The sequence below is a fragment of the Bombina bombina genome, chromosome 1, assembly GCF_027579735.1.
Source record: "Bombina bombina isolate aBomBom1 chromosome 1, aBomBom1.pri, whole genome shotgun sequence".
NCBI lineage: Eukaryota > Metazoa > Chordata > Amphibia > Anura > Bombinatoridae > Bombina > Bombina bombina.
The window spans coordinates 582,110,564-582,137,084 of NC_069499.1; the positions used below are offsets into that span (position 1 = coordinate 582,110,564).

At 37.2% G+C, this 26,521-nt stretch overlaps 1 protein-coding gene across 1 annotated transcript in view; it reads right to left on the reverse strand.

The window, feature by feature from the left end:
* The window catches only part of RAMP1 (receptor activity modifying protein 1), a 92,289-nt gene that overhangs the window by 7,844 nt on the left and 57,924 nt on the right, over nt 1–26,521 (reverse strand). The window contains exon 2 of the mRNA XM_053698826.1: nt 17,561–17,699. Within this exon, the coding sequence (XP_053554801.1) occupies nt 17,561–17,699 (139 nt within the window). The remainder of the gene's footprint in view (nt 1–17,560; nt 17,700–26,521) is intronic.

Here is a 26,521-nt window from a genome sequence, read left to right on the forward strand (position 1 = left end):
AGTCTACACCAGAATTTTTATTGTTTTAAAAGATAGATAATCCCTTTATTACCCATTTCCCAGTTTTGCATAACTAACACATTTATAATAATATACTTTTAACCTCTGTGATTATCTTGTATCTAAGCCTCTGCAAACTGCCACTTTTTTCAGTTCTTTTGACAGACTTGCAGTCTAGCCAATCAGTGCCTGCTCCCAGATAACTTCTCATGCACGAGCACAGTGTTATCTATATGAAATACGTGTACTAACACCCTCTAGTGGTGAAAAACTGTTAAAATGCAATCTGAAAGAGGTGGGCTTCAAGGTCTACGAAATTAGCATATGAACCTCCAAGGTTAAGCTTTCAACTAAGAATACCAAGAGAACAAAGCAAAATTGGTGATAAAAGTAAATTGGAAAATTGTTTAAAATTACATGCTCTATCTGAATCATGAAAGTTTATTTTGGCCTAGACTGTCCCTTTAAGGGGGTCAAAAGAGGGGGGGGGGGTGATTTATGAGGATACCTATATCATAAAAATCGACAATGTTACAGACGTGAAAATTGGTATTTAGATTCTCCTTGAAAAGTAAAGAAACAGGTGTTTTACAATTTCCCTAAAATCAACTCAAAAGGGATCAAAAGAGGGGGGGGGGGGCTAATTTATGAGGATACCTATATCTCAAAAACCAAAGATGTTACTGATGTGAAAATTGGTATTTACATTCTCCTTTAAAAAATAAACAAACACGTCTTTTACCATTTCCCAAACATCCACTTAAGGGGGGGAGGGGGGCAAAAGGGGGGGGGGTGATTTATGAGGATACCAATATCTCAAAAACCAAAGATGTTACAGACTTGAAAATTAGTATTTAGATTATGAGAAACACAGCAAATTAACGAAAACTCAAGAAGTTCATGTCAGCGAGTGTGCAACCCGAATGGGCACACACGTGAGGGCACATGTCAATGCGAGTGGTTGTGTTTTTCACTATTTTTTTTACAAATCACAAAATATATGCGACCAAAGCCATGGGCAACAGCTAGTCATATATATACTGTATGTATATATAAGTCAGTCCAAAGGCACAGGCACTTGGTGGTCTTTAGATAAAATATGTGTTTATTTTGTGAAGTTTGTCTTTTTTGTGCCTTTGGACTGACTTGGATACACTTTTGCAGTGCACCGTGGCACTTCTCTTATATGTAAGATTGTGCTGTCCTTCTTGGGATATGTATATATGTGTATATATATATATATATATGTATATATGTATATATATATATATATATATATATATATATAAATAAGTATCTATGAATAAATAGAACATAATCTTGTGCGTGAAGAACATTCATATTCATATTTTTAAGTCGGGTTAGCACACTTGAGAATATGCGATCGGGTTTGCACATGAGTTGGGTTTTAGTTTTTTCCCCCCACTTTTTTGATACATTGACTTCTACGGGGCATGAGGTTATCACGCACAATATTGTTAGTTCGCCTTTTTAAGCTTATTGGGTTAGTGCGAGAGAAAACACAATTTACCTTCAACTAATAATACAAGTGCACCCGACTTGCGCAAAAAAACTTACTTCTAGCAGAGATAACCCTTGAGCGGGAGCGTTAAATAATGCTCCACTCGTAATCAAGCCCTTTGTGGGGAATTCCTTTTTCTTAATTTTTTTTTTTTTTTAAATTTTTATTTATAACCAACACAAGGTACAATAGTAAAATAAATAACAGTGATACACAACGCAGGGTGTGATAAGGGATAACAAAATTGATGAAACAGTAGAAAGACATGTAACAGCTTACCTAGTCATGTAACTTAAAATGTAATATTCACAGTCATTGTGGCACTACAAGAATATTCTATGGATTAGAGTAATGTTTAAAGGGACACTGTATCCAAAAAAAATTATTTTGTAATTCAGAAAGAGCATGCAATTTTAAGCAACTTTCTAATTTACTCCTATTATCAATTTTTCATTATTTGAAAAAGAAGGCATCTAAGTTTTTTTGTTTTTGTTTCAGTACTCTGGACAGCACTTTTTTATTGGTGGATGAATTTATCCACCAATCAGCAAGGACAACCCAGGTTATTCACTGAAAATGGGCCGGCATCTAAACTTACATTCTTGCATTTCAAATAAAGATACCAAGAGAAAGAAGAAAATGTGATAATAGGAGTCAATTAGAAAGTTGCTTAAAATTTCATGCTCTATCTGAATCATGAAAGAATTTTTTTGGGTACAGTGTCCCTTTAAGATATATAGATATATAAAAGATTGTCTCAAAGGTACGAATAGTCTGGTTGAAGTGTAGCACTAATTAATGTTGCCTATTTTAATATAGAAGCGGCATAAGTTACCAATCTTATATCCTCTGCCTCCCTGAGCCTCCCTCTTGCCTTTATATCGGGTGAGTAGGAAGGAGAGTACTTTTGTGGGCCCAATCCAAACAATTAGCACAGGAAATGATTTGTTTAAAATAAAAGCTTTGCAACTTAAAATAAATTGACTTTCAGTGATTTTACAAGTCGAGTATTTGTGTACTAGACAGGGTGAATCAATTATATATAGATTAAACACCTAACATAGTAAACAGTAGATGTGAGAGTTTTGCACCACAATAGAGGTATGCAGTCCAATCCCCCCACAACCTGATCAATGGTACATTGATTACAGCATCTGCTATCTTTAAAGAAAAAGGTATAGGCAAAAAAAAAAACAGCGTTATTGTACGCAGATATACTTTGAGACCCATTTATCAAGCTCCGGTCTTCAGACTCGCCAAAAACACAAGTTATGTACATAACCCTGTCCACCTGACAGGAATCGCCACAATTCAACCCGATCGAGTACAATCGGGTTGATTGACACCTCCCTGCTAGCGGCCCATTGGCCGCGAGTCTGCAGGGGGCGGCGTTGCACCAGCAGCTCTTGTGAGCTGCTGGTGCAATGCTGAATATGGAGAGCGTATTGCTCTCTGCATTCAGCGATGTCTGTCGGACCTGATCCGCACTGTCGGATCAGGTCCGACAGACATTTGGTAAATCGGCCTTATTGTCTGTACATATGGCTCTAAGTTAGGACAAATGAGGCACTAGGTTGAATGCACAACCGATATTAAAGATGGAGTTATCTCTTGAAATCAGAGCGGTGTTGAGGCCTCACCACACTGCACACACTTCTATTCCAGCAGACATGCACGCAACTAATATTGTTGGTGTATGATAGGATAAAACATTAATATAATAAAACATAATTGGCCAACAGGGCCATAACTAAAAACAATACCAGTACATATAACTTTTAAAGGTTCCGCTGAATGTCTCTCCTACATGATAGAACATTTTCTTGTTCTTGCAAGATGTTGCATGTGAATGCAGATCTCTCATGATCTAACCAACTCCATTGCGCTCTAGGTGGATACGGCTGTTTTCAATAGTTTGATCCTGTAAAAAGTGTAGGGTTATATCAGGCGTTCGCTTACTCTCCTCACACAATCAGGGATGCTGTCTTGGGAGTACTCCCTGAGTGATCTCAGCTTTCTCGGACCGTCCCTTCGAGTGATCTGTAACTACCACTTGGATGTCAGGGGCAATAAGTGGCTCCATTGTAGTAAGATTTGCTGTAGCTCCGTTCACTCCTTGTCCCTCTCTCTCTTGCCCAAGAGGTAACTGTGCTGGAACCGCAATAACAGCCTCTTGTCGTGGAGTTTCTGGCAGATGGTGCCATTTGGCACTCAACGATGGTGGCTCAGGAGCATGTATCTCAGTCATCAATTGTTGCAAAGTTACTTCCAATTTAGCAAACGCTGGGAGCAGTAACATCTTCGAGGCAGAAAGTAAATCTTGCGTTTGGTAAGCATCCGTTGTAGTGATAGTCATCGGTGCAGTATTATAGGATCCGTGTATAGCGTGCTAAGTTACAATCCACCTCAGAGCACCTCTGTTTCAGTTTTTACCGACTTCACAGGGGCCAAGTGTTGTAATTCTTGATCCTCTCAGTTTCTGAACAGCCGTACTGCTAAGGAATATGTGGATGGCTGGATGGCTGTGGATTAGACCACATATAATGGGCATAAGGAAGAGTCTTTACTCAGAGCCTCACAGATTTGTGGCCATCTTGGTTCGCCGCCCACCGGAAGTCCCTTTTTCTTAATTTAATGTGAAACTGATAGTCGGTGAATGATGTGGGAGTTCATTTTAAAACATTATCTTTTAGATAGTAGAGATATTTTTTTTTCTGTATCGTCCATTTATGTGACTGTTATCTATACAATGTTTTTACAATGCGATAACAAGCTGAATGTGTGTAAAAAGATCTGAACGGACACATGTATTGCTGTTTCACAAAGAGATATTGGAGATGGGAAACATTTGTTGTGATTGAACAAGCATGTTATTAATATTAAAAAAAACAAGTGGTCTCTAGAAATCCTAAACCCATTAACCTGCAGCTAGAGGATAACTATAAATTTGGGAATTTCCATACACACTTTATCGTGTTTCTTCTTACTTTACAATTTTTTTTCTTCTATATTTATTTGCTGTTCATTTTACTATGCCCTAGATAGATTAGCACTTTGCAGAATTCTCAGCATGCTTATGGATGTTGTCACTTATGATTGGCTGCTGTTAAATTCTGCCATCCTCTGGCGTCCAATGCCATTTTATAGTTTCTATAATTAGACACTGTGAGAAAATGTAGAATATTTCCTAAGTGTTGCAAGCTGATGTCTCCACACAGAATACTGTCTCTCTATACCCTCTCTTCCCTCTCTAATTATGTCCTCTGTGTTTCAATTTCTGCCCTTGGTGTTCTTTTATTTCTCCCTGTCTCTGCTATTTCTTTTAATTCCTCTATAATAGAAATGTCCACTATTCACATGATAGGCCACTTTGGAATCAGAATTTTTCATTGGAGAGCTGGGGAGTAAAATTTACAAATTCAACTAATATATATTAGTTCACTAGTGCTAGCACTAGACAAGGATGAAATTGTAGCTGTAATATTTTTCAAAATACCCTCTTAGACACAACAACAAAAAATAATTGTTTTTCTTTAACATTGAGTTGACTAGAAACTTTATGCTCCTGACTAGTTACTTTCTCCCTGATTGATAAAAAATATTTTGATAAAAATTTTTATCTTGCAATTATCTGCAACTAAATGGTATAAGGTATTAATTGTATCAAGACAAATGTCCACAAAGAACAGAGATCATTAAAGGGATCCCAACCCGTTCAAGCGGACTGAGCTTGTAGGGAAAGCAGACTGCCTTATCTTTCTCTGTATACACAAAGGCATCTTATCTTAACTCTACCTGTATACATAATGGTAATTACTTAGAGCAATTGAAAATTAACATTTTAGCAGCTATCTCTCCCACTTCCCTCTGGGAGTGTGATTTATTGTGCATGTTCTTGAATACATAGCTTTTCTGTAGCCAATTCTGCAATATCAAAATATTCAGTATAGGTGGGGATACAGCAGGCAAAAGGTGCTTTTTAAAATGACAAAATAAAGGTACAGGAACTATTTCAGAAGGTTAAATGGGAACACATTAAAGGGGATAAATAATTACTGTACACTGTCCCTTTAACATTGTGTGGTGTGCTCAGGGGCATAATAATGGCTAGGCCAACAAGACCGGTGCCTAGTGCAGAAAATTTTGGGTGGGCAGCACTTGTCCATTGTACTTGAATATCTGGCTGCTTTATAAAAAAAATAAAAAATTGAACGGGTAGCTACCACCGAGCGGTCAAGTGACCGGCTTTTTGCCGAGGTCACGTTATGTTTTCGACCAGCCAGCTTCCACTATCTGTTTGCATGCTGTGGAGTGGCGGAGCCAGTGAGGACTGGAGCGGGGCGACAACGAACTCCGGTAGGGCACTCAGTCTCTGCCACAGTCACTCGTCAGACTCAGTACTACTACTGTCTGCTCTGTACTTAGTGATCACTAGTTAAGTCAGTGTCTTGGTCACGGGTTGGTGACTGTCACTTAGTGATAGAGGGAGCCGCTGCCTATGGGAGTTTAATCACTTTTGTGAGGTCAACTGGCATGGCAATAATAGGGTTAAATCAACTACTATGTGTTATTGGCAATAAATGGGGTTAAATATATGTGCTGTGTGTTTGTAGCAATAGCAATATGGGTGTTTAATCCTTGATCTGTGTGTTACATGATGATGTCTGCTTTGTTCATGTTACTAACAATATGGGTATTATATCCCTCTTCAGTGTGTGTTACCACCAATATTAACCCTTTAAGGACACAGCTTTCAGTTTGCTCAATTGTTTTATGACGGAAAAATTCTGTCATATGTCCTTAAGAGGTTAAATCACTTCACTGCATAAAAGAGGGTTAAGTCATTGGCTAAATTAATTCAGGGATGGTTCAACACTATAATACTTGGGGAAGCAAACTTTGGTGAGCAAAAACTTGACTTCATGGCTAAATATCAAGGGAGTGGGTATTACTGCTGGGGTACCCCATTATATAATATATATATATATTTCACTTTCCCTCCCCCTATATCATTTGACAGCCATCAGCCAATCACAATACGTATATACTGTGAACATGCTCAGTAGGAGCTGGTGTCTCAGAAAGTGTGAATTTAATACGATTGTGTGCAGTTTGATAATGGAAGTCAATTGGAAAGTTTTATTTTAAATGACATGCTCTGTTGGAATCATGGAAGTTAATTTAGAGTGTTGTGGCGATAATTGTTTTTTCCTGCATTGCTATCTGTTTACATTTGATGTGAGAGATATTATATATTGGGGAACTTATCACAACTATGTATGTTAATAGCAGGAACACCCACTAACAAAATGATGTAAGAAAAAAGTTGGAGAGACTCAAAAAATGTGGGCATCATTTTGGCGTAATGATGAGGCCCAATATGATGATGACTGCATAGTATGTTTCAAAACATTTTGATATCAATGTATGCCATGTGTGCAATTAATATTTTCCTACACTTTTCTTTAATTGTTTAATTAACAAACAATTCATTGCAGTCTTTTAGATGATCATATTTCATTTGTCATAGTGTGATTTGAGCAATATTTTTAACTTTTAAAAAACTATTTTTTAACATGTAAAGTGAACATTCAAAGAAACAACACTGAAAAAGACAAAACTGGGGTTTCAACAGGTTTAATGGGACAGTCTAGTCAAAATTAAACTTTCATGATTCAGATAATGCATGCAATTTTAAATAACTTTCCAATTTACTTTTATAATCAAATTTGCTTTCTTCACTTGGTATTCTTTGTTGAAAGCTAAACCTAGGTAGGCTCATATGCCCTTAAAGGCAGCCTCTTATCTCAGTGCATTTTGACAGTTTTTCATAGCTTGACAGTGTTAGATCATGTGTGCCATATAGATAACATTGTGCTCATTCCCGTGGAGTTGTTTATGAGTCAGCACTGATGGGATAAAATGCAAGTCTGTCAAAATTGCAAGTCTGTCAAAAAAAAAACTGAGATAAGCGGACCGTCTGCAGAGGTTTTGATACTAGGCAATCACAGAGTTAAAAATGATATTAATATAACAGTGTTGGTTATGAAAAACTGGGGAATGGTTAATAAAGGGACCTTTTTAAACAATAACAATTGAACAATAAAGTAGACTGTTCCTTTAAGGCATATAATTTAAAAAGTTAAACACCAAGAGCAGGATTAATATGGAAGTACACAAAACTAAAATGCAACCTTAATAGAATAAATTATATGATAATACACACATATAAAAATAATTGATATGATTTAATCGGGTAATATTAGTAAAATAATAATAATAAAATGCTGAGATAAAATATGCGCAACCAAAAAAACAAACAAGGTTAAAAGTTCACATGTTAGGGACGTCTCCCTATTTCATAAACAATAGGTTATGTTAAATACCTTATGGAAGGACCTTATTAATCCACCTTTCCCGTCGCTCTGTATATGCTGCACCTCTCTGTGAATCCCTTCATTGGCTCCCCATTCACAGCAGAATTAAATTAAAAATTCTCACCCTTACGGGGGAGGAGCTTGGCCGCGCTAGAAGATGGCCACATAATCTTTTAGCTCCTAGGCCCTACCTACCAAAACCCTGCAAAATTAGCTACAGGGCTGGAACTCACAACCCACGAACAGGGCATCACATATCTCAAAGCGAGAAGGAAGGCAGTAAAGCTTGAAAAGGGGCACACAAGTAACAGCGGGAGCAGAAACAAGTGCCGTTTCCTGCACATCCCGACTAGCATCTGGCACACGTTACAGGCGGCAAGTGAAGCCGCAAACAGGAGCTGCAGAGAAGCAATGGACATACAGAGCTCCGCTGCCGGGAAGCAACTAAAAGGCAGATTAAGGGGGCAAAGTAGGACCCGATCACACAGAGAGACACACGGGACTAGGTAACACTGATAGGCGGTAATACCAACGTAATCAGGTCATTAACTGCAAAAACACCCCACATCAAGCCCACATGGACTTTAAAAATAAAAACAACAGCATATAATCAAATATAAAGGCTACACTGGACTGAAGCGGTGATCGATCCTCCAGATACACCTTTAGAGACACATCCAGACCGCAGCATAAAAAAAACTGGTCACACTCAGCTCCACGTGGGCCCAAACATCACTGCTAAGTAGCATCAACTGGTAGCAACATCTAGCCACAAGCTGCAAACGATAACCCACAACAGACTAATAGTCTTAAAAGACCCAACATAAGTGCACCTGGCATACTGGGCCAACACAGAAATCTGCCCCTCCAGAAACTTTAGTAAAGCCATAACTAGCCCCCAGTATAAGCGACATTAACAGCCACAGGGGTAAAATGCAGAGGGAATAAATACCATAATCTACACAGGCAAAGCTTCATCTTGCCCCTGCAAAGAGTTAAATGATACAGAACCCTGCACACTACATCTGTCATACCTAGCATAAAGGACACTTGCAAATAACGTCTAACTCCTGCTCTGTCTGTACACAGACATCTACACCACGAGCTAAAAGATATATAGAACAGCATGACATATATTTGGATATGCCAGGTCGCAGAACTAGCAAATCAGAAAATAACAGCAACGTTAAACTGATGCAGCAATATCTAAAACACCAAGAGCCGGTCAGCATACGGCCCAACATGGGCCCCACGACCAATGACCCCACAGCAGACCCTCAAAAAGAACCTCTCCCCACCTCCAGCAGCTCCTCAATAACCAAAGACCTACAATCCCTGTGTAGCAAGGATGATATCAAAGAGATTATGGGAGAGGTCAAAAGTTGGTATGGGGAACTGAAAAGAGACCTAGCCAAGGTCACCACTAGGGTCTCAACACTTGAGGAATATCACAACACCACCTGCAATGATATACAACATATCTCAAAGATGGCTTATGATCAAGAAGAAACTATACACCACCTCCTAGAAAAGGTGGAGGATTTGGACAACAGAGGGCGAAGAAACAACTTATGCATCCACGGCATACCCGAAATTATACAACCGGCTGCTCTGGAAGGCTGCCTTCAAGACCTGTTTAGAACAATCAAAGGAACTATCAGCTCACCAGAGATAATAATTGAAAGAGCCCACAGAGCTTTGAAGGCAAAGCTGCCACCAAAAGCCCCACCAAGAGATGTTATAGTAAAGCTGCTGAACCACAAAGATAGAGAGGAGATTCTCAGGCATGCAAGACAAAAACAAAAGATAACACACGCAGGTAACAATATACAGGTATTTGCTGACCTTAGCCCAACAATGCTGCAAAAAAGAAGGGAGCTACAATTCATAACCACAACGCTGAGGGATAAAAAAAAATCCTATACCACTGGGGATTCCCAGTCCGTATTATTGCCACCAGAGGAGACTCTACAGACACCTTTAGAAGCATGGACGACCTCACAAGCTTTTGTGAAGCTCTTAATCAGCATACCGCACCCAGAAGAAGGACAGAGATACACAAGGGAGCGACAGAATACCGGCAGATCCATGGACAACCGGAGCCCACCCACTTCCCCTAAAGAACAAGCTCTGGATGATGCCTTACCTTAACTCGTAAGAACATTCATGTACCTGTAAGGACTTTGTGGAAGCCACTGTAGCAACAGGTCGTATATCAAAGGTTTGTTTTTTCTCTACTTCTTACATTAGATAGGATAGGATACTACCCTTATTGTTTGTTACAACTGTTTTGTTTATCTGACACAGGAAATTTTTCAGAAACCTGTACAGCTTAGTTAGTCTACACCAAATTACCTCACAGATATTATAAGCGAGATAGAGACATATTAAGCACAATATCACTACCTGCGATTGTTGTGGCAACTGTTAAAAGTATATATATTTTTTATATTTTCTCTGTTTCCATTTTATTACACATTCAGTGTTGAGCTGACCTTTAGAGCCTTAAGGCACAGTACCTGAGTTGACACATACTAAAGCATACAACGCAGGAGACTGCTTGATAAAGCGACTGCACCATCATAGAGAACTAGCATTCACTACCACACTATCTGACGCTGAATGATACCTCACCCCCTTATTACCTAAAGTTCACACACCCACCCCTAACACGCTCCCAAGACCTGTAGATGTTCGAACACCTGAACCAGACAAGATGCCGCAGAATGAACACACACTCACATTTACTACAATAAATGTAAAGGGACTAAACAGTCCTGAAAAAAGTTCTATGGTCTTTAGGGACCTATACCGAGCCACTAGTGACATTCTGTTTCTTCAGGACTTTAACCCTTTGAGTGCTAATGACGGCTCTGAGCCGTCACAGAGTTTCCCACTCTGGTGCTAATGACGGCTCAGAGCGGTCACGAGCACTCTCCCACCTTGAGGGAGATCTGGGAGCTCCAAGCCGCTCCTACCCCGGTGATCGTGCCTGTAGAGTGACGTCACCATGCAACTTTATTAACAATTTGTCAATACAAAGTATAGGGAAAGGGGGCATGCTGCTTAGAAGCCTGTATCTCAGACATCTAAGCAGCTACAGACCCCCAAGACCACCCACCATTGGAAAGGTAATCGCCCAACCTTTCCAATGGTGTAAGTCTTGGGGAAGTAAAAACATTTTCTTTCACAAAATTAAAAAATTAAAAAATACATTAAATCAGCACGCAGGTGGGAAAGTGCTTAGCACCCAAAGGGTTAAAAAGGGACATGAGCCAAAACTGCTAAGCCACAAATAACGAAATACCTATTTGGCATCAGGGAACTCTAAAACAGGAGGGGTAGGAATTTTCATTAAAAATTCCATTCACTTTCAGGCGACGAACCTAGTAAAAGACAAAAATGGCAGATATATCATACTAATAGGCCTCCTGTATAATAGACCAATCACTTGAGCAAACATATACTTACCAAACACAGACCAACACATTCTTTTTAAAACAATCTCCCAAAAACTATTGGAACATATCAAAGGCACACTGTTCCTAGGCGGAGATTTTAATCTCTCCCTGGATGCAAGGGTGGACACATCAACAGGAATCACCCACATGCCCAAATGGACAATAAAGTCAGTCACAAATCAACTAGCACAATTGACTCTACATGTCATATGGAGAACACTCAATCCAAACTCAAGAGATTACACCTTCTACTCCCACCGGCACAAAACGTACATAAGAATTTATTATATATTTACAGACCAGATTGGACTCTCCATGATAACAGATTCAAACATCCTACCTATTACATGGTCTGATCATGCCCCAGTACAGTGCACCATAGACTGGCCTGATGTTCCACAATGACCGTTCCTATAGAGATTGGATGAGCACATGCTAGAAAACACACTAATAAACCAGGACATAGAAACAATATTAGGAAGCTATTTTAGAGAAAATATCACGGAAAACATAGCTTACTCAACAATATGGGAAGGCCATAAATGTGTTGTGAGGGGGAGATTTTTGGCACCCAAAGCACGGGAAAAAAGAAACAATAGGCAATACCTAAATTCTACACTCGCACAGACATGCTACTGGGAAAAAACCCATAAACTAGAACCACATTTTACTCCCATATACGAGGCACTGACTCACTCCAGGCAACACCTAAAAGATTATTTAACAAAAGAATACCAAAGGAAGTCAGTGCTCCTAAAACAGAAATATTTTGATATACAAGACAAAACTGGATCATCCCTGGCAAGAGCACTTAAAAGACGCCAATTAGTCACCCACATACACTACATCACAAATGCCCAGGGAGAAACCCAGAAAGATAGCAAGCAGATAGCGGAGACCTTCAAAGACTATTACGCTGCACTATAAAACAATAAAAAAAACGGCCACGCCAATGGATATGGAGCAGTTTCTTGCAGACTTAGACTTCCCAACACTAGATGATAATGAAGCAGAACAACTAGAAACACCAATTTCCCTTGAGGAAATTCAGAATGCCGATAACATCCTACTCACGCTTACTAAGATAGAAACCTCGATACCAAAGACACATTTAAAGCATTTGGGCTTATTTCTAACTTTCTTTTAAATGTCACCAAATCAGAGATGTTGAATCTCACATACGAGGAACAAGTATTAAATTGCCCAACAACCCACTTAAAAAACAAAGAATTAAACTAAAGTATCAGGTATTTCTCGCACCTGACCCAAAAGTAGTGTTTCAATCCAACTACAGGCTGCTAGAGGAGACCATCTCAGCTGATCTCTCAAGTTGGAAAAACAAAACCATCTCCTGGCTTGGCAGGATAAATGTGATAAAAATGAATGTCCTCCCGAGACTTCTATACCTACTACAGACTACCCCAGTACCACTAACAACACAGTTCTTACACAAAATCCATTCGCTTTTAGAACAATTTATCTGGCAGGGAAACAAGCCCAGAATAGCAAAATGTTTGATGTACCTGCCCAAGGACAGGGGGGTGGGGGACTGGGAGTTCCACACATCCCTACATACAAAATCGCCATAACATTACATAGGCTGCTGGACTAGTGTGCCAACAGTTCACACAAACAGTGGGTCCAAATAGACAGGCAAGTGTTGGGACTGGCCAACATAGGGATTGCCGCGTGGCTCTCAGCAGGGCATAGACCGCCAGTAATCCATAAATGCCCTATACTTACGAACTTCTTTTCAACATGGGACAAGCTCCTACACACATCCACCAACATGTCTGGGATGGTGTCTCCCATGTCGCCCATTAGCAACAACCCATCTCTACCTTGGAACCTTAAAGAGACACAGGTGAACAATGCCACCCACATAAAAGACCGAACAATCTCAATACTATATAGAGACGGGAAAGCCATACCACTTGATGAAATATTGGACACACATATAGGAATATCCCTGACTTGGTTCGCTCACAAACAGATTTGCCATTATGTAAACACGCACCCTAATAAGCAACACTACCTCAGAAAACCTACCTCATTTGAGGCATTATGCCTACTCGATACACCACCTAGGCATGCGATATCCATGCTATATAAACAGCTACTGACAGAAAATACTCAAACATTACCTACATATATTAAATCATGGGAAAAGGAGCTGGGGTCTAACTTCACATGTAAAGAGGGGAATGCAGCATTCCTATACACCAAACAGTCATCAATCTCCACAAGGATATTAGAAACCAAATATAAATACCTCACAAGGTGGTACCTTACTCCAAGCAGACTCTAAAAAATATATAAAACATCCAGCAATAAATGCTGGAGAGGATGCGGCGAAGTCGGAACACCAACGCACATATGGTGGCAGTGCACTAATTTAGACACGTTCTGGGCTGACGTCCTTACCCAAATCTCAAGCATAATAAGGCAAACATTACCTAACAATCCACCGATTCTACTATTCCTAACACTACCAAAGCTCAATAATTCCACACTTAAAGCGTTACTGATACTTATGCTAAATAGTGCCAAAGTTCTAATTTCGAGACAATGGAAATCTGAAACAGTCCCCACAGTGGAAGACTGGAAATCACAAGTCACAACATTATTGCAGCTAGAGAGATATCATCACTGGCAAATGGGAACACTGATAGCACATGAGTTGATGCTAGCAACATGGCAGCAACACAACACAGACCCACGATGGGACAAAACAGTGAATAACTGAACAGGTCAGTGAGCCAAGCATATATTTTCTGCCTCTCAAGCATCAACACTTTTTATCTAAATGTCTAATAGTAAACTTGTAAGGTTGGGAGGGATGGGGGTGAGGCATTGTACCTGTTAATATAGAACTAGTGGGGAGGAGGAGGCTGGGACACTGGCTTAATCCTATGGGCATACAGCAGTTGCGTCAGCAAAGCAGCAATCTTGAGATATAGCTAAACCCTCCTAATAAACTTTTACCTGGACAGAAGGTGTGGTGAGAGGAGGTGGACTTGGACACTGGAAATCTCTACATGAGACGAACCAAAATGCGTATTTGCAGTCAAATAATTGGCATAATAATATGTATGCTGTTGATCAACTTGTAACACAATTTTGTTTTGTATTTGGTATTATCATCTAACAAATGTATGTAATGTCTTTGCATTCAATAAAGAAAAAAAAAAAGAAAAGAAAAAAAAATCCTCACCATTAAATACAAAGCTTTCACCAACGCCGCTCCCCACTACCTATCCTCTCTAATAAACAAGTATATTTCAGCCCGCCCACTAAGATCCAACAATGACCTGCTCCTTGTATCCTCAACTATCACCTCTTCCCATGCTAGACTACAGGACTTATGTTGTGTAGTACCTACCTTCTGGAACACTCTCCCTCATGCTGTCAGGCTTTGCCCTAATCTTTCTTCCTTTAAATGCTCCCTGAAGACTTTTCTGTTCAGAGAAGCCTACCACCCAACTCAATAATACATTAATTTCACTTACCTAACAACATTTCCCTCATCTAACTTTTCATTAACATCTATCTCAATCTTTCAGTCCTCGCCTCCTGTTTCTCAACCTCCTACCCTTCTAGATTGTAAGTTCCCACGAGAATATGGCCCTCAATTCCTCCTGTATGTGTTTGTAAATGTTGTCTTGTCTCTTACAAGTTTTATATCATTGTTTTATTTAAATGAATTTTATCCATGGACAGCGCTGCGGAATATGTTGGCACTTCATAAATAAAGTATAATAATAATAATACAATGCCAGAGTTACACAAAGCTCTTGTGCCAGTTAAATCTACACGTTTCACCCTCATAAGGGCTTTATCAAGATGCTTAATGACTGTTCGGTATGCTTCATTTGTACCCAGACTTGGTGTTTCATTCATTAATTGCTGTTTGCCTTTGATTGGAGAGTATGTTAACCTCAGATTTTTTTAAAGGTGATGTATACCAGTTAGAAATAAATGCTTTTAATACATATTAACAACTATACATAAAATGTGACAGGGCCACTTTTACGAGGTATAACCACTTGTGCGAAGTTACAGTATATTTGGCGATTATATCTTTTCTCGGATAGTAACTACATCTTGCCATCAATTTGAAAGCTATGTATGCCATGTGTGCAATTAATATTTTCATACACTTTTCCTTAATTATTTTCCTTAATTAATTAATTAACAAATATTTCATTGCAGTCTTTCAGATGATCAGATTGGAATTCCTTTGAATTTGAAAGCTATGAAAAAAACACACTAAGCACATTTGTATTGGAATTGTGATAGACTAGAATAGGGATCATTGTACAGTTCTGCTCATAAGTTTACATACCCTGGCAGAATTTATGATTTCTTGGCCATTTTTCAGAGAATATGAATGATAACACAAAAGCTTTTCTTTCACTCATGGTTAGTGTTTGGCTGAAGCCATTTATTATCAATCAACTATGTTTACTCTTTTTAAATCATAATGACAACAGAAACTACCCAAATGACCCTGATCAAAAGTTTACATACCCCTGTTCTTAATACCGTGTATTGCCCCCTTTGACATCAATGACAGCTTGAAGTCTTTTGTGGTATTTGTGGATGAGGCTCTTTATCTTCTAAGATGGTAAAGCTACCCATTCTTCCTGGCAAAAAGCCTCCAGTTCCTGTAAATTATTGGGCTGTCTTGCATGAACTGCACATTTGAAATCTTCTCAGAGTGGCTCAATGATATTGAGGTCAGGAGATATGGCCACTCCAGAACCTTCACTTTATTCTGCTGTAGCCAATGACAGGTCAACTTGGCCTTGTGTTTAGGATCATTGTCATGTTGGAATGTCCAAGTATGTCCCATGCGCAGCTTCCGGGCTGATGAATGCAAATTTTCCTTCAGTACATACTGCATTCATCTTGCCATCAATTCTGACCAAATTTCCTGTGTCTTTGTAGCTCACACCCCCCCAAAACATCAGTGATCCACCTCTGTGTTTCACAGTAGGAATGGTGTACCTTTCATCATAGGCCTTGTTGACTCCTCTCCAAATGTAGCGTTTATGGTTGTGGCCAAAAAGCTCCATTTTGGTCTCATAACTTCAAATGACTTTGTGCCAGAAGGTTTGAGGCTTGTCTCTGTGCTGTTTGGCATATTGTAAGTGGGATACAATGGCTTTCTTCTGGCGACTCGACCATGCAGCCCATCTTTCTTCAAGTGCCTCTTTATTGTGCATCTTGAAACAGACACACCACATGTTTTCAGAGAGTCCTGTATTTCATCTAAAGTCATTTGTGGGTTTTTCTTTGCATCCCGAACAATTTTCCTGGTGGTTGTGGCTGAAATTTTAGTTGATCTACCTGACCGTGATTTGGTTTCAACAGAACCCCTCATTTTCCACTTCTTGATTAGAGTTTGAACACTGCTGATTGGCATTCTCAATTTCTTGGATATCTTTTTATATCCCTTTCTTGTTTTATACGGTTCAACTACCTTTTCCCGCAGATCCTTTGACAATTATTTTGCTTTCCCCATGACTCAGAATCCAGAAACATCAGTGCAGCACTGGATGAAAGATGTAAGGCTCTGTCAGGAGTCCAGAAACTCATTGACCTTTTATACATACACACTAATTACAAGCAAACAGATCACAGGTGAGGATGGTTACCTTTAATAGCCATTCAAACCCCTTTGTGTCAACTTGTGTGCATGTTATCAGGCCAAAATCACCAGGGTATGTAAACTTTTGATCAGGGTCATTTGGATAGATTCTGTTGTCATTATGATTTAAAAAGAGTAAACACAGTTGATTGATAATAAATGGCTTCAGCCAAACACTAACCATGAGTGAAAGAAAAGTTTTTGTGTTATCATTCATATTCTATGAAAAATGGCAAAGAAATCATAAATTCTGTCAGGATATGTAAACTTATGAGCACAACTGTATTTCAGACCCACTCATCATTATCTGCTAACTGGTACGACTTTCAAAATAACTATTTTTATCCCTTGGCCTGTAAGTACAAAAATGATGGAGGTAATTATTATTTACAAATAATCAGTGTCTTGGGAATATCACTCTTGTATTATATATAAATACTCTGCTTGGGGATAGAGCAAATACCTGGCCTGCACAGAACTGGTTTTACTGATTGCATAAGTACATAAACAATCTGCATGTAATAACCGATTCAGGCTCTGAACTCACCCAAAGGTTTTTCCCCAATCACACCACAGCTTTTCCCCTATCACCTCCATCTCTGTGTTGAATGATGTCAGACAGATCTCGTCTAAAACTTGAGCAAAAACTGCGTCATTGCAGCCAGCAACCGCCATCAGAGGAGGGGCTGAAAAATAAGAACACTGATGGTCAAACTTTATATTAGATAAACTGATTACAATGTAGGATATTTGTACCAATTCAATAGGATTTGTACATCTCAAATAGTAAGGGTGTTTTTATTGTTGTAGTGACTGTGTGCTCATAAGTTGTAAGAAAAACGTTATCACTATTAACTGGAATATTTTCTCCCCATGTGCCACCCCTGTCAGATGCTGGGTTCCATGGTCTGACCTGGTACAATTACAGAGCTTGCCCTGGTTTAACCCCTACAAATGGGTTAGTCACATAGGGAAAGTCTAGATCAGGAGATACAAGTATTGCAGTTCCTGAGCAGGAAACTACAGGTAAGCAAATCAGCAGCGGCCGTTGCATGTAGTTGTCAATCACCAGTGTTTTCCTGTTTTGGAGCTGCAGTGCATTACCTATGTGCTTAACCTCTTTTTTGGAGATAAATACATAGGGTCAGATTACAAGTGAATCAGTATTTAACGCTTCCGCTCGCATGCTAATTCAGCTAGAAGTAAGCTTTTGTGTGCGTTGGGTAGCGCTCATATTACAAGTTAAAGGTAAACAGTTTTCACACAAGTGCTAACCCAATATGTGCAAAAAGCTGAAGTTAGAATATCACCTGCGCTTTCATATATTCCCTCATAAAAGTAAATGGAGGAAAAAACCTAACACCCTACTTGCTCGTACATGGAAATATTATTATTTCACATTCCAATGTGCTTCACATAACAGAATATGTTCTATTTATTCATAAATACATATTTCTATTTATCTTTGGTGTTTTTTTTGGTAAAATATATATCTATACCTATATAAAGATGATTATATATAGGAATATTTATTTATAAATACATAAAACATATTCTGCTATGTGCAGAACATTAGAATGTGAAATATTTACAGTAAATACACAGTATAACACTTTATTAAATATGAATATTGTATAAATATGTTTTTACATGTTTTCATCTACTTAACTGCAAAGGGCTCCAATGCATATATATATATATATATATATATATATATATATATATATATATATATATATATATATATATATGTATTTATATGTCTGTAAATGCATGTATACACATATAAATACATAGGGCTCGATTTATCAAGCCCTTCGCCTGCATACGACTGCAGGTTCTCACAAGAGAAACTGCAGTCAATATTTATCAAGCAGCGGTCATCAGAGATGACAGCTCCTGCCCTTGCGTGATTGGCTGTGCGCGATCAGGGGGTGGCATTGCACGCAAGTGCAAAATAGCACTCGCGTGCAATCTTAAACACAATTGATGTGACACTTTTTTGTTTTGCAAAACAGTTAACCAGAGCTCTGAAGACACGGTAATCATTCTAGCATAAATCGTGATTGTGCTCAAGTGATTGTGTTTACTTTCAACAGCTTTTCGGTCGCATGTAACTGTTAACGCACCTCTCGTAATCTGGCTCATAGTTAGCTAAAGTCAGCAATGATTTAGAGCATGTCATGCGTTTCATTATATTGTACCTTTAAATAGTTTTATTAACATTACCATTATTACTATTATTATTATTACTATTATTATTATTACTATTACTACTATTATAACTATTATTACTATTATTATTATTATTAATAATAATAATAATAATAATAAACAATAACGATAGAAGTTACAAGCTGTCTTGAGTCACATTCATTTTGGCTTAGAGTCGTATTGATAGACAGATAATAGAAACAAATATAGCTATTGATTGCTAATCAATACTGTGTGTCTCATTCACTCAGTGTCTTTATTGCTACTGAATTAAACATGAACAGGGAGTACTTTCTGTGAGGCACAAGCACCTGAATATTTTATATATGTGGAGGTATCTCTGGCGTTATTCATTCCAATCACCACCGGCGGCTGAAACTGTGGAACTCAATGAACTGGAAGACACCTGAGCTCTATGGAACAGAACCATAGACAAGTGACCTCTCTCAACTGTTATGTGAAGAAGTCACTTGAGACTCTGTGATTCATATCTGACTTAAAATGTTTCTGGCTGTGAATGACAAATGTTTAGACTCTATACAAATTGTGCATAAAGGACAGGCAGCGTAAGGAGAAACGGAATAGATGCTGGAACAATTAGAGCACAGATGTAAATGTTACCATTTAACCATCATTGTAACTCAAGGTGATAATTTATTTAAACACTTCCTGGTGATAGGACTATTAACAAGACAATCCTATTAGTAAGTTTAAATCTTAAAGGGGTATTGTACTCCTATTGACATGTTATTTTTTTCTTACTGGAGTGTATTTAATTGTTTACAAACAGTTCTTTTACCTTTATTTTATTATTTGTAATAACTGATGTTGTCTGTAGGAACCAACACCTACACTAAAAATATGAATAACAAATGTATTCACAGTAGAAAAGCTATGTACACAGTATCATAAATTAATCTCCCATTAGGAGATACATATGTTTGTATCTGAAATCGTTTCCTGTGCTCAGCCATAATTAACATTTAAAGGGCCACTGTAAGTAAATATTTTCTATGCCTGTTACTAACTAACTACCCCAAATACGCTTTTTATCAATAGCATTTCATTAACATATCTCTACCGTATATCAGAAATCTTGTCTGCAAATGTAATTGTTTTCCAAACCCACTCCGTGGGTATCCTTTGCTCTGTACCAATCCATTTACAATACCTAGGTTTCAAAATGGCGCTTTAAACACAAAGTTATTGGTTTAAGTATTTAGAACATGCAGTGCTGAAAATAGTGGGCAGGATAACGTGACATCATCGGCGAATAAAAGATATAACTTTTATAACGTTATGAAACTTCGTTTTGGAGAAAATATAGGTCAGTAGGTTTTAATGAATGTTTATTAACTTTAATATGTTAGTTGTTTAGCTTAAAAATTATAACAGAAAGTAATCCTTTAAATACCTTTGTTTAGACATAAATAACATTAGAAGTTCTGTTTTACCTGCAGTCTCAGACCATTTTATGGGTATGTCCTTGAGAATAACAGGTGGTGGTTTTAGTTAACAAAATCACTATTTCCAAATACAAAAATTAACATGAAGGAACATGAAGGAACACTTTCCCATACATGTAATACTCTGTAATAGGTATAGCAAGTCATTTTTACTGTTTCCCATTATTGTATTCCAGTGTCCTTTTAAAGTGAAGGTCAATTTTGACGAATAAGTGCCCGGTTTTTAATAATCCTATTAAAAACAAGGGCACTTTAATTCATAAAAATTGACATTTCAAGCGTTTTCTTCAAAAACTTACCTTTTAATCCTGAAAGCTGCTCCATCGATTCCTCCGGCCGTCGGAAGCCTCTGCTTACGTCAGAAATGACTAATCCGGCTTCCTTCAATCACAGCGTTCCCCCGGGGGGGATCATGGTCTGAGGGAACGCCGTGATTGGATGAAGCCGGATTTGTCATTTTGGACCCGTGAAGAGGACTTGTGATGGGCGGAGGAAGCGCTGCAGCGGCTCTCAGGATTAAAAGGTAATTTTTTAAGAAAACGCTTGAAATGTCAATTTTGATTAATTAAAGTGCCCTTGATTTTAATAGGATTATTCAAAACCGGGCACTAATTTGTCAAAATTGACCTTCACTTTAACTATTACTGAAAAGACAATACCTAAAAATGAGTCAAATAGAATGGGATTATAAGCAGCATATCTTTTCCTACAAGTCCAACATCAATGTAAATGAGTTTTTAAAACAGCCTGCTATAGCCAATAAAAAGCTAAAATGTAAATTTACACATGCACTGGTTTAAAGGGATACTAAAATTAAAGTTTCAAACGTGCAAATTCTTTTTATATACACAATTTCTAAAGCTTCAGCTCCTACTGAGCATGAGCAAAAGTGCACCATATATATGTATTTTGTGATTGGCTGATGGCTGTGACATGATACAGGGGGGCGGGGCAGCAAATTTTATTCATTTTGAAATTTGCATGAAAATATCCTATTAATACTCATTTCGCATTCAACGTTAATGCTATTGTATTGTCTTTTTATTGTGTATGTATCAATTATTCAATTCTACGGCATTAAGTGGTCCTTAAGCAATCCCTATGCTAAAGTCACTAACTGGTTTCTCCAGCTTCACTATTTGTTTGTAATTATTCTAAGTATTTACTAAAGCTAATTCATCTCTCTATTTTTAACCCTTTTGTACTGGGGTTAACGTGTCTACATTGGAACAACTGTTCAGATGTAAACAATTTGAAATCTTGCACTCGTGCATGTGATCACGAGATTTCAATGATGGGATCATGTCATGGGGGCTTCCCTATGATGCTAGGCACGCCCTCCAGACCATGATACCATCAAGGAAGCGCCAGTGGCTTCAGGAAAGCCAAGCCGTTAGGACGTTGTATTCCGTCCATTGGCGCTAAAGCCCAGCAAAATTTGGACGGAATACAATGTTCTAACGGCGTTAAAAGGTTAAGCAACCACCTGTCTAGAATAATATACAGGTTGGTGAAGCTTGAAAGATAAATTTGTATATATCAGGGCAATCACATTAAAGGGACATGAAACCCAATTTTCTTTTCTTTCATGATTTAGATATAGAATACAATTTTAAACAACATTTCAATTTACCTATATTATCTAATGTGCTTAATTCTTTAAGTATCATTTGTTGAAGAAATATCAATGCACATGGGTGAGCCAATCACACAAGGCATCTATGTGCAGCTATATGTCAAAAGATATAAAGATTTTGCGCTAGTGGGTATAAGCTCCTTTCAGTATTAGAAGCTTCCTCTATGCTTCTCAGGGGGAATTGTAAAGATAGTAGTTTATAGGAAAGGGCGCTCTAAATAGAGCTAATCCCTTATGGAGATTTTTTAAAATATGAAAATATTAAATATATATATAAAAAAATGTAAATAGAAATCTATTCTATGACACCAGATAAGATTTTGTACAGAATAAAAATGTATTTTATTTTAGTAAAAACAAAAAAGTTTTTTTAAAACATGTGAGTTTGAAATTCTTATGTACAAATTAATCTGATAGGTTGGCCAACCTTGTAATCTAAATAATCTTAAATTGATCTAATATTGATTTCTTGCGTATCAGTATCAATAGTATCAATATTTGACAAATTTCAATACAGCAATACTTGACAAATTTCAACAAAGCAATTTTCGGAAATTTTTTTTTTTTAAAACCCTCAGTTATATGATAGGCTGTTGATCTAATCAGGAGTTTAGGACTATATACCTGAATTAAAATTGTATAAACACAATTGCAATTTTCAAATTAAGTTTATAGAGTATGTATAAAAAAAGTCAGTTTTTTTCAAAACGTGATTAAAAGTCCATCTTGAGGTAACCCTTAGGTAATACCCAATATGAGAGTCTATGATGTTTATAAGAAATTTTCTTGTCTGCAGCATAAGTTTATAGAAGTTATTTTTTTTTAAGGTACTATGTACCTATATTAAATGCGGTAAGGTAAGCAGGTGTGTAGATCATATTGGGTATTACCTAAGGGATACCTCAAGATGGACTTTTAATCACGTTTTGAAAAAACTGACTTTTTTATACATACTCATACTCATATAAACTTCATTTAAAAATTGCAATTGTGTTTATACCATTTTAATTCAGGTATATAGTCCTAAATTCCTAATTAGATCAACAGCCTATCATATAACTGAGGGTTTTAAAATTGCTTTTTCGAAAATTGCTTTGTTGAAATTTGTCAAATATTGCTGTATTGAAATTTGTCAAATATTGATACTATTGATACTGATACGTAAGAAATCAATATTAGATCAATTTAAGATTATTAAGATTATTTAGATTACAAGGTTGGCCAACCTATCAGATTCATTTATACATAAGAATTTAAAACTCACTTGTTTTAAAAAATCTTTTTTGTTTTTACTAAAATAAAATACATTTTTATTCTGTACAAAATCTTATCTGGTGTCATAGAATAGATTTCTATTTACATGTTTTATATATATATTTTTTATATTTTCATATTTTAAAAAAATCTCCATAAGGTATTAGCTCTATTTAGAGCGCCCTTTCCTATAAACTAATCTATGTGCAGCCACCAATCAGCAGATACTGAGCCTGTTTAGATATGATTTTGAATAAAAGATCTCAAGAGAATTAATCAAATTAGATAAAAGAATTCAATTAGAAAGTTGTTTAAAATTGCATGCTCTTTGTAAATCATGAACGAAAAAATGTGGGTTTCATGTCCCTTGTAGCTTAATTTGTCACTTACGATTCCCAATGAGTTCTGCATAAAAGGGGGTCATTCAAAATAGGCCTTTTCTATGCATGTTTTAAATTAAACTTGTCCTTATTTTGCAACATGTATGGAGATTGGAGGAAAGAGAGTACCTTGAGGCATGTGTGCACAATATCTCCCTCCACAAGGTAATGGCTTAGATTTAATAAACCTGTTAGTAAAACTAATATCCCATTGGAAAAACTGGCCACAACTTTGCCGCTTGAAAACTGAGTAATTCATAAAGATCTGAAGCCACCCCTAGTCAAAGCAGAGAATAGCGAGTCTAGCTCCACTGATATCCGAGCCACTTTAACTTCCATATCCCTACTGTTAACTTGTCATCTATAGAATGAGTTCCACTGTCACTGGAATTGCCACAGTCTATCCAGTGAAACTACAAGTTCCATTTTTTTAAACCTGTTTACTAAGTGTTTGGTTGTAATTAATGTTTTTATGGGTTTTTTTTAGCAGATCCCATTTGATATCATGTACTGGGGCCCATAGCACAAGTATATATATAATAATGAGTGGAAACCCCACTGGCGATAGGCTGGAAAAGATAGGTAAATATAGCTCAATGAGCACTCAGCTGTGGAGTCCAATTGAACAAAATGGCTTGGACACTATGGCCTGTGACTGGCTGTATAGCCCACAGACTGGGCAGAGACTACAAACCAGGTGAGTTTAATTTGAATTCTGCATAAAAATCTGCATAATTTAAATCACTCCCTATAATTCAGCATTCAGCCACTATATTGAAATAATCACAATTTGCAAAAGTAAATTACTGAAATTCAGGGTGAAAATGTAAAATGTCTGTGCACTGCACATGCTTTATTACTCTTCATTAAATATATCATTCAAAAAATGTAATCATACGCTGAATGTCTCTCTAAGAGGTGTTTTTGTGAAATCAAAGGTGCAATATGAGAGGTAATTGACAGACATGAAACTTTTGAGTATATTTTCTAAATTATATAACTTATTTTTATTCCATATTGTCATGCAGCCTGCAATGAAAAGTAAATCAGCAATTTTGCAAGAATCAACAATCATCTCCTTAATAGATCAATTTGCAATAAAGCAGCAGGTTAGAGTTCAATTTTAGTTCTTACTTAAATATTATGCATAAAATATTTTAAAAAAATGATTAAACATACTGTAAACTATTCTAAATAATCCATAGGATAAATCTATACATTTTACAGTATGTTTAATAATTTGTAAAAATATTTTATATGTAATATTTCAATAACGAGCCTTAAGAATACTACGTTTCCATGTGCGCTATACTAATCGCGTTAAAGGGACAGGAAACCCCAACATTTTCTTTCATGATTCAGATAGAACATACCATTTCAAAAAACTTTCCAATTTACTTCTATTATCAGATTTGCTTCATTCTCTTGTTATACATTGCAGAAGAATCACTATTGCACTACTGGCAGCTAGCTGTACACATCTAGTTATCCAATCACAAGAGACAAATGTGTGCAGGCACCAATCAGCTGCAGCTCCCACTTGTGTAGGATATGTGCACATTCTTTTTCAACAAGGAATACCAAGAGAGCAAAGCACGTTTGAAAATACAAGTGAATTTAAAAGTGTCTTAAAATGACAAGCTTTATCTGAATCCTGAAAGTTTTTACTTTCCTATTCCTTTAAGATCTAAATTGAGAAACACGATGCACAAAACGCCAATTTTACATTCCTATGTTCTTCACATAGAAAATAATGTATTTTTTTATTGTTAAATATATATTTCTATTTATATCTGATACTGTTCATGTAAAATACATATTTATACAGTACCTATATATCTATAGGAATAGATATGCAGGTATAGGTATATACACACATATATATATAAATATGTACAGTAAATATACAGTTAAATACATACATACTTTACACTGCTCTAGAGTCTAGAGGTGGCATGCTTTACACTACTCCAGCAGATGCTTGGTATTGTACATGTTGACGTGAGGCTGTTTGGAACTCTGTAGTAAATTATGCAAAGGAAGATAGGCATATTTTACGCTTTACAGGCTTCAGTACTTGGTGGTCCTACTCTGTGAGCTACCACTTTCATGGCTGGGATGTTTTTGCGCCTAGATGCTTCCTATTCACAATAATAGCACTTAAAGTTCACCGGGTGTTAAAATATTAGTGTAAAAACCAGCTCATAAAACACTAACAGACATGGACTGGCCTCCACAGGGTCCAGGCCTGAATATTATAAAGGCAGTATAGGATCACTTGGACAGACAAAGAAGAAATAAAAGACAACCTAAATCTAAAGAAGAACTCTGGGAAGTGCTAAAAGAAGCCTGGTACAATATACCAGAAGATTACTTCAGAAAACTTCAGGTCTCCTCAACAGAGTTCAAGCTGTGCTTAGTGCCAAGGAGGTCACACTAAATACCGCCATTTTGTTCTGAAAATTGTGCTTTTCTATATTTTGTGTACATATTTCCTGTATTTTCTGTTTGTATCTAAATAAAGAGACCGAAAAATAAATATAGATGGTCATTAAAGC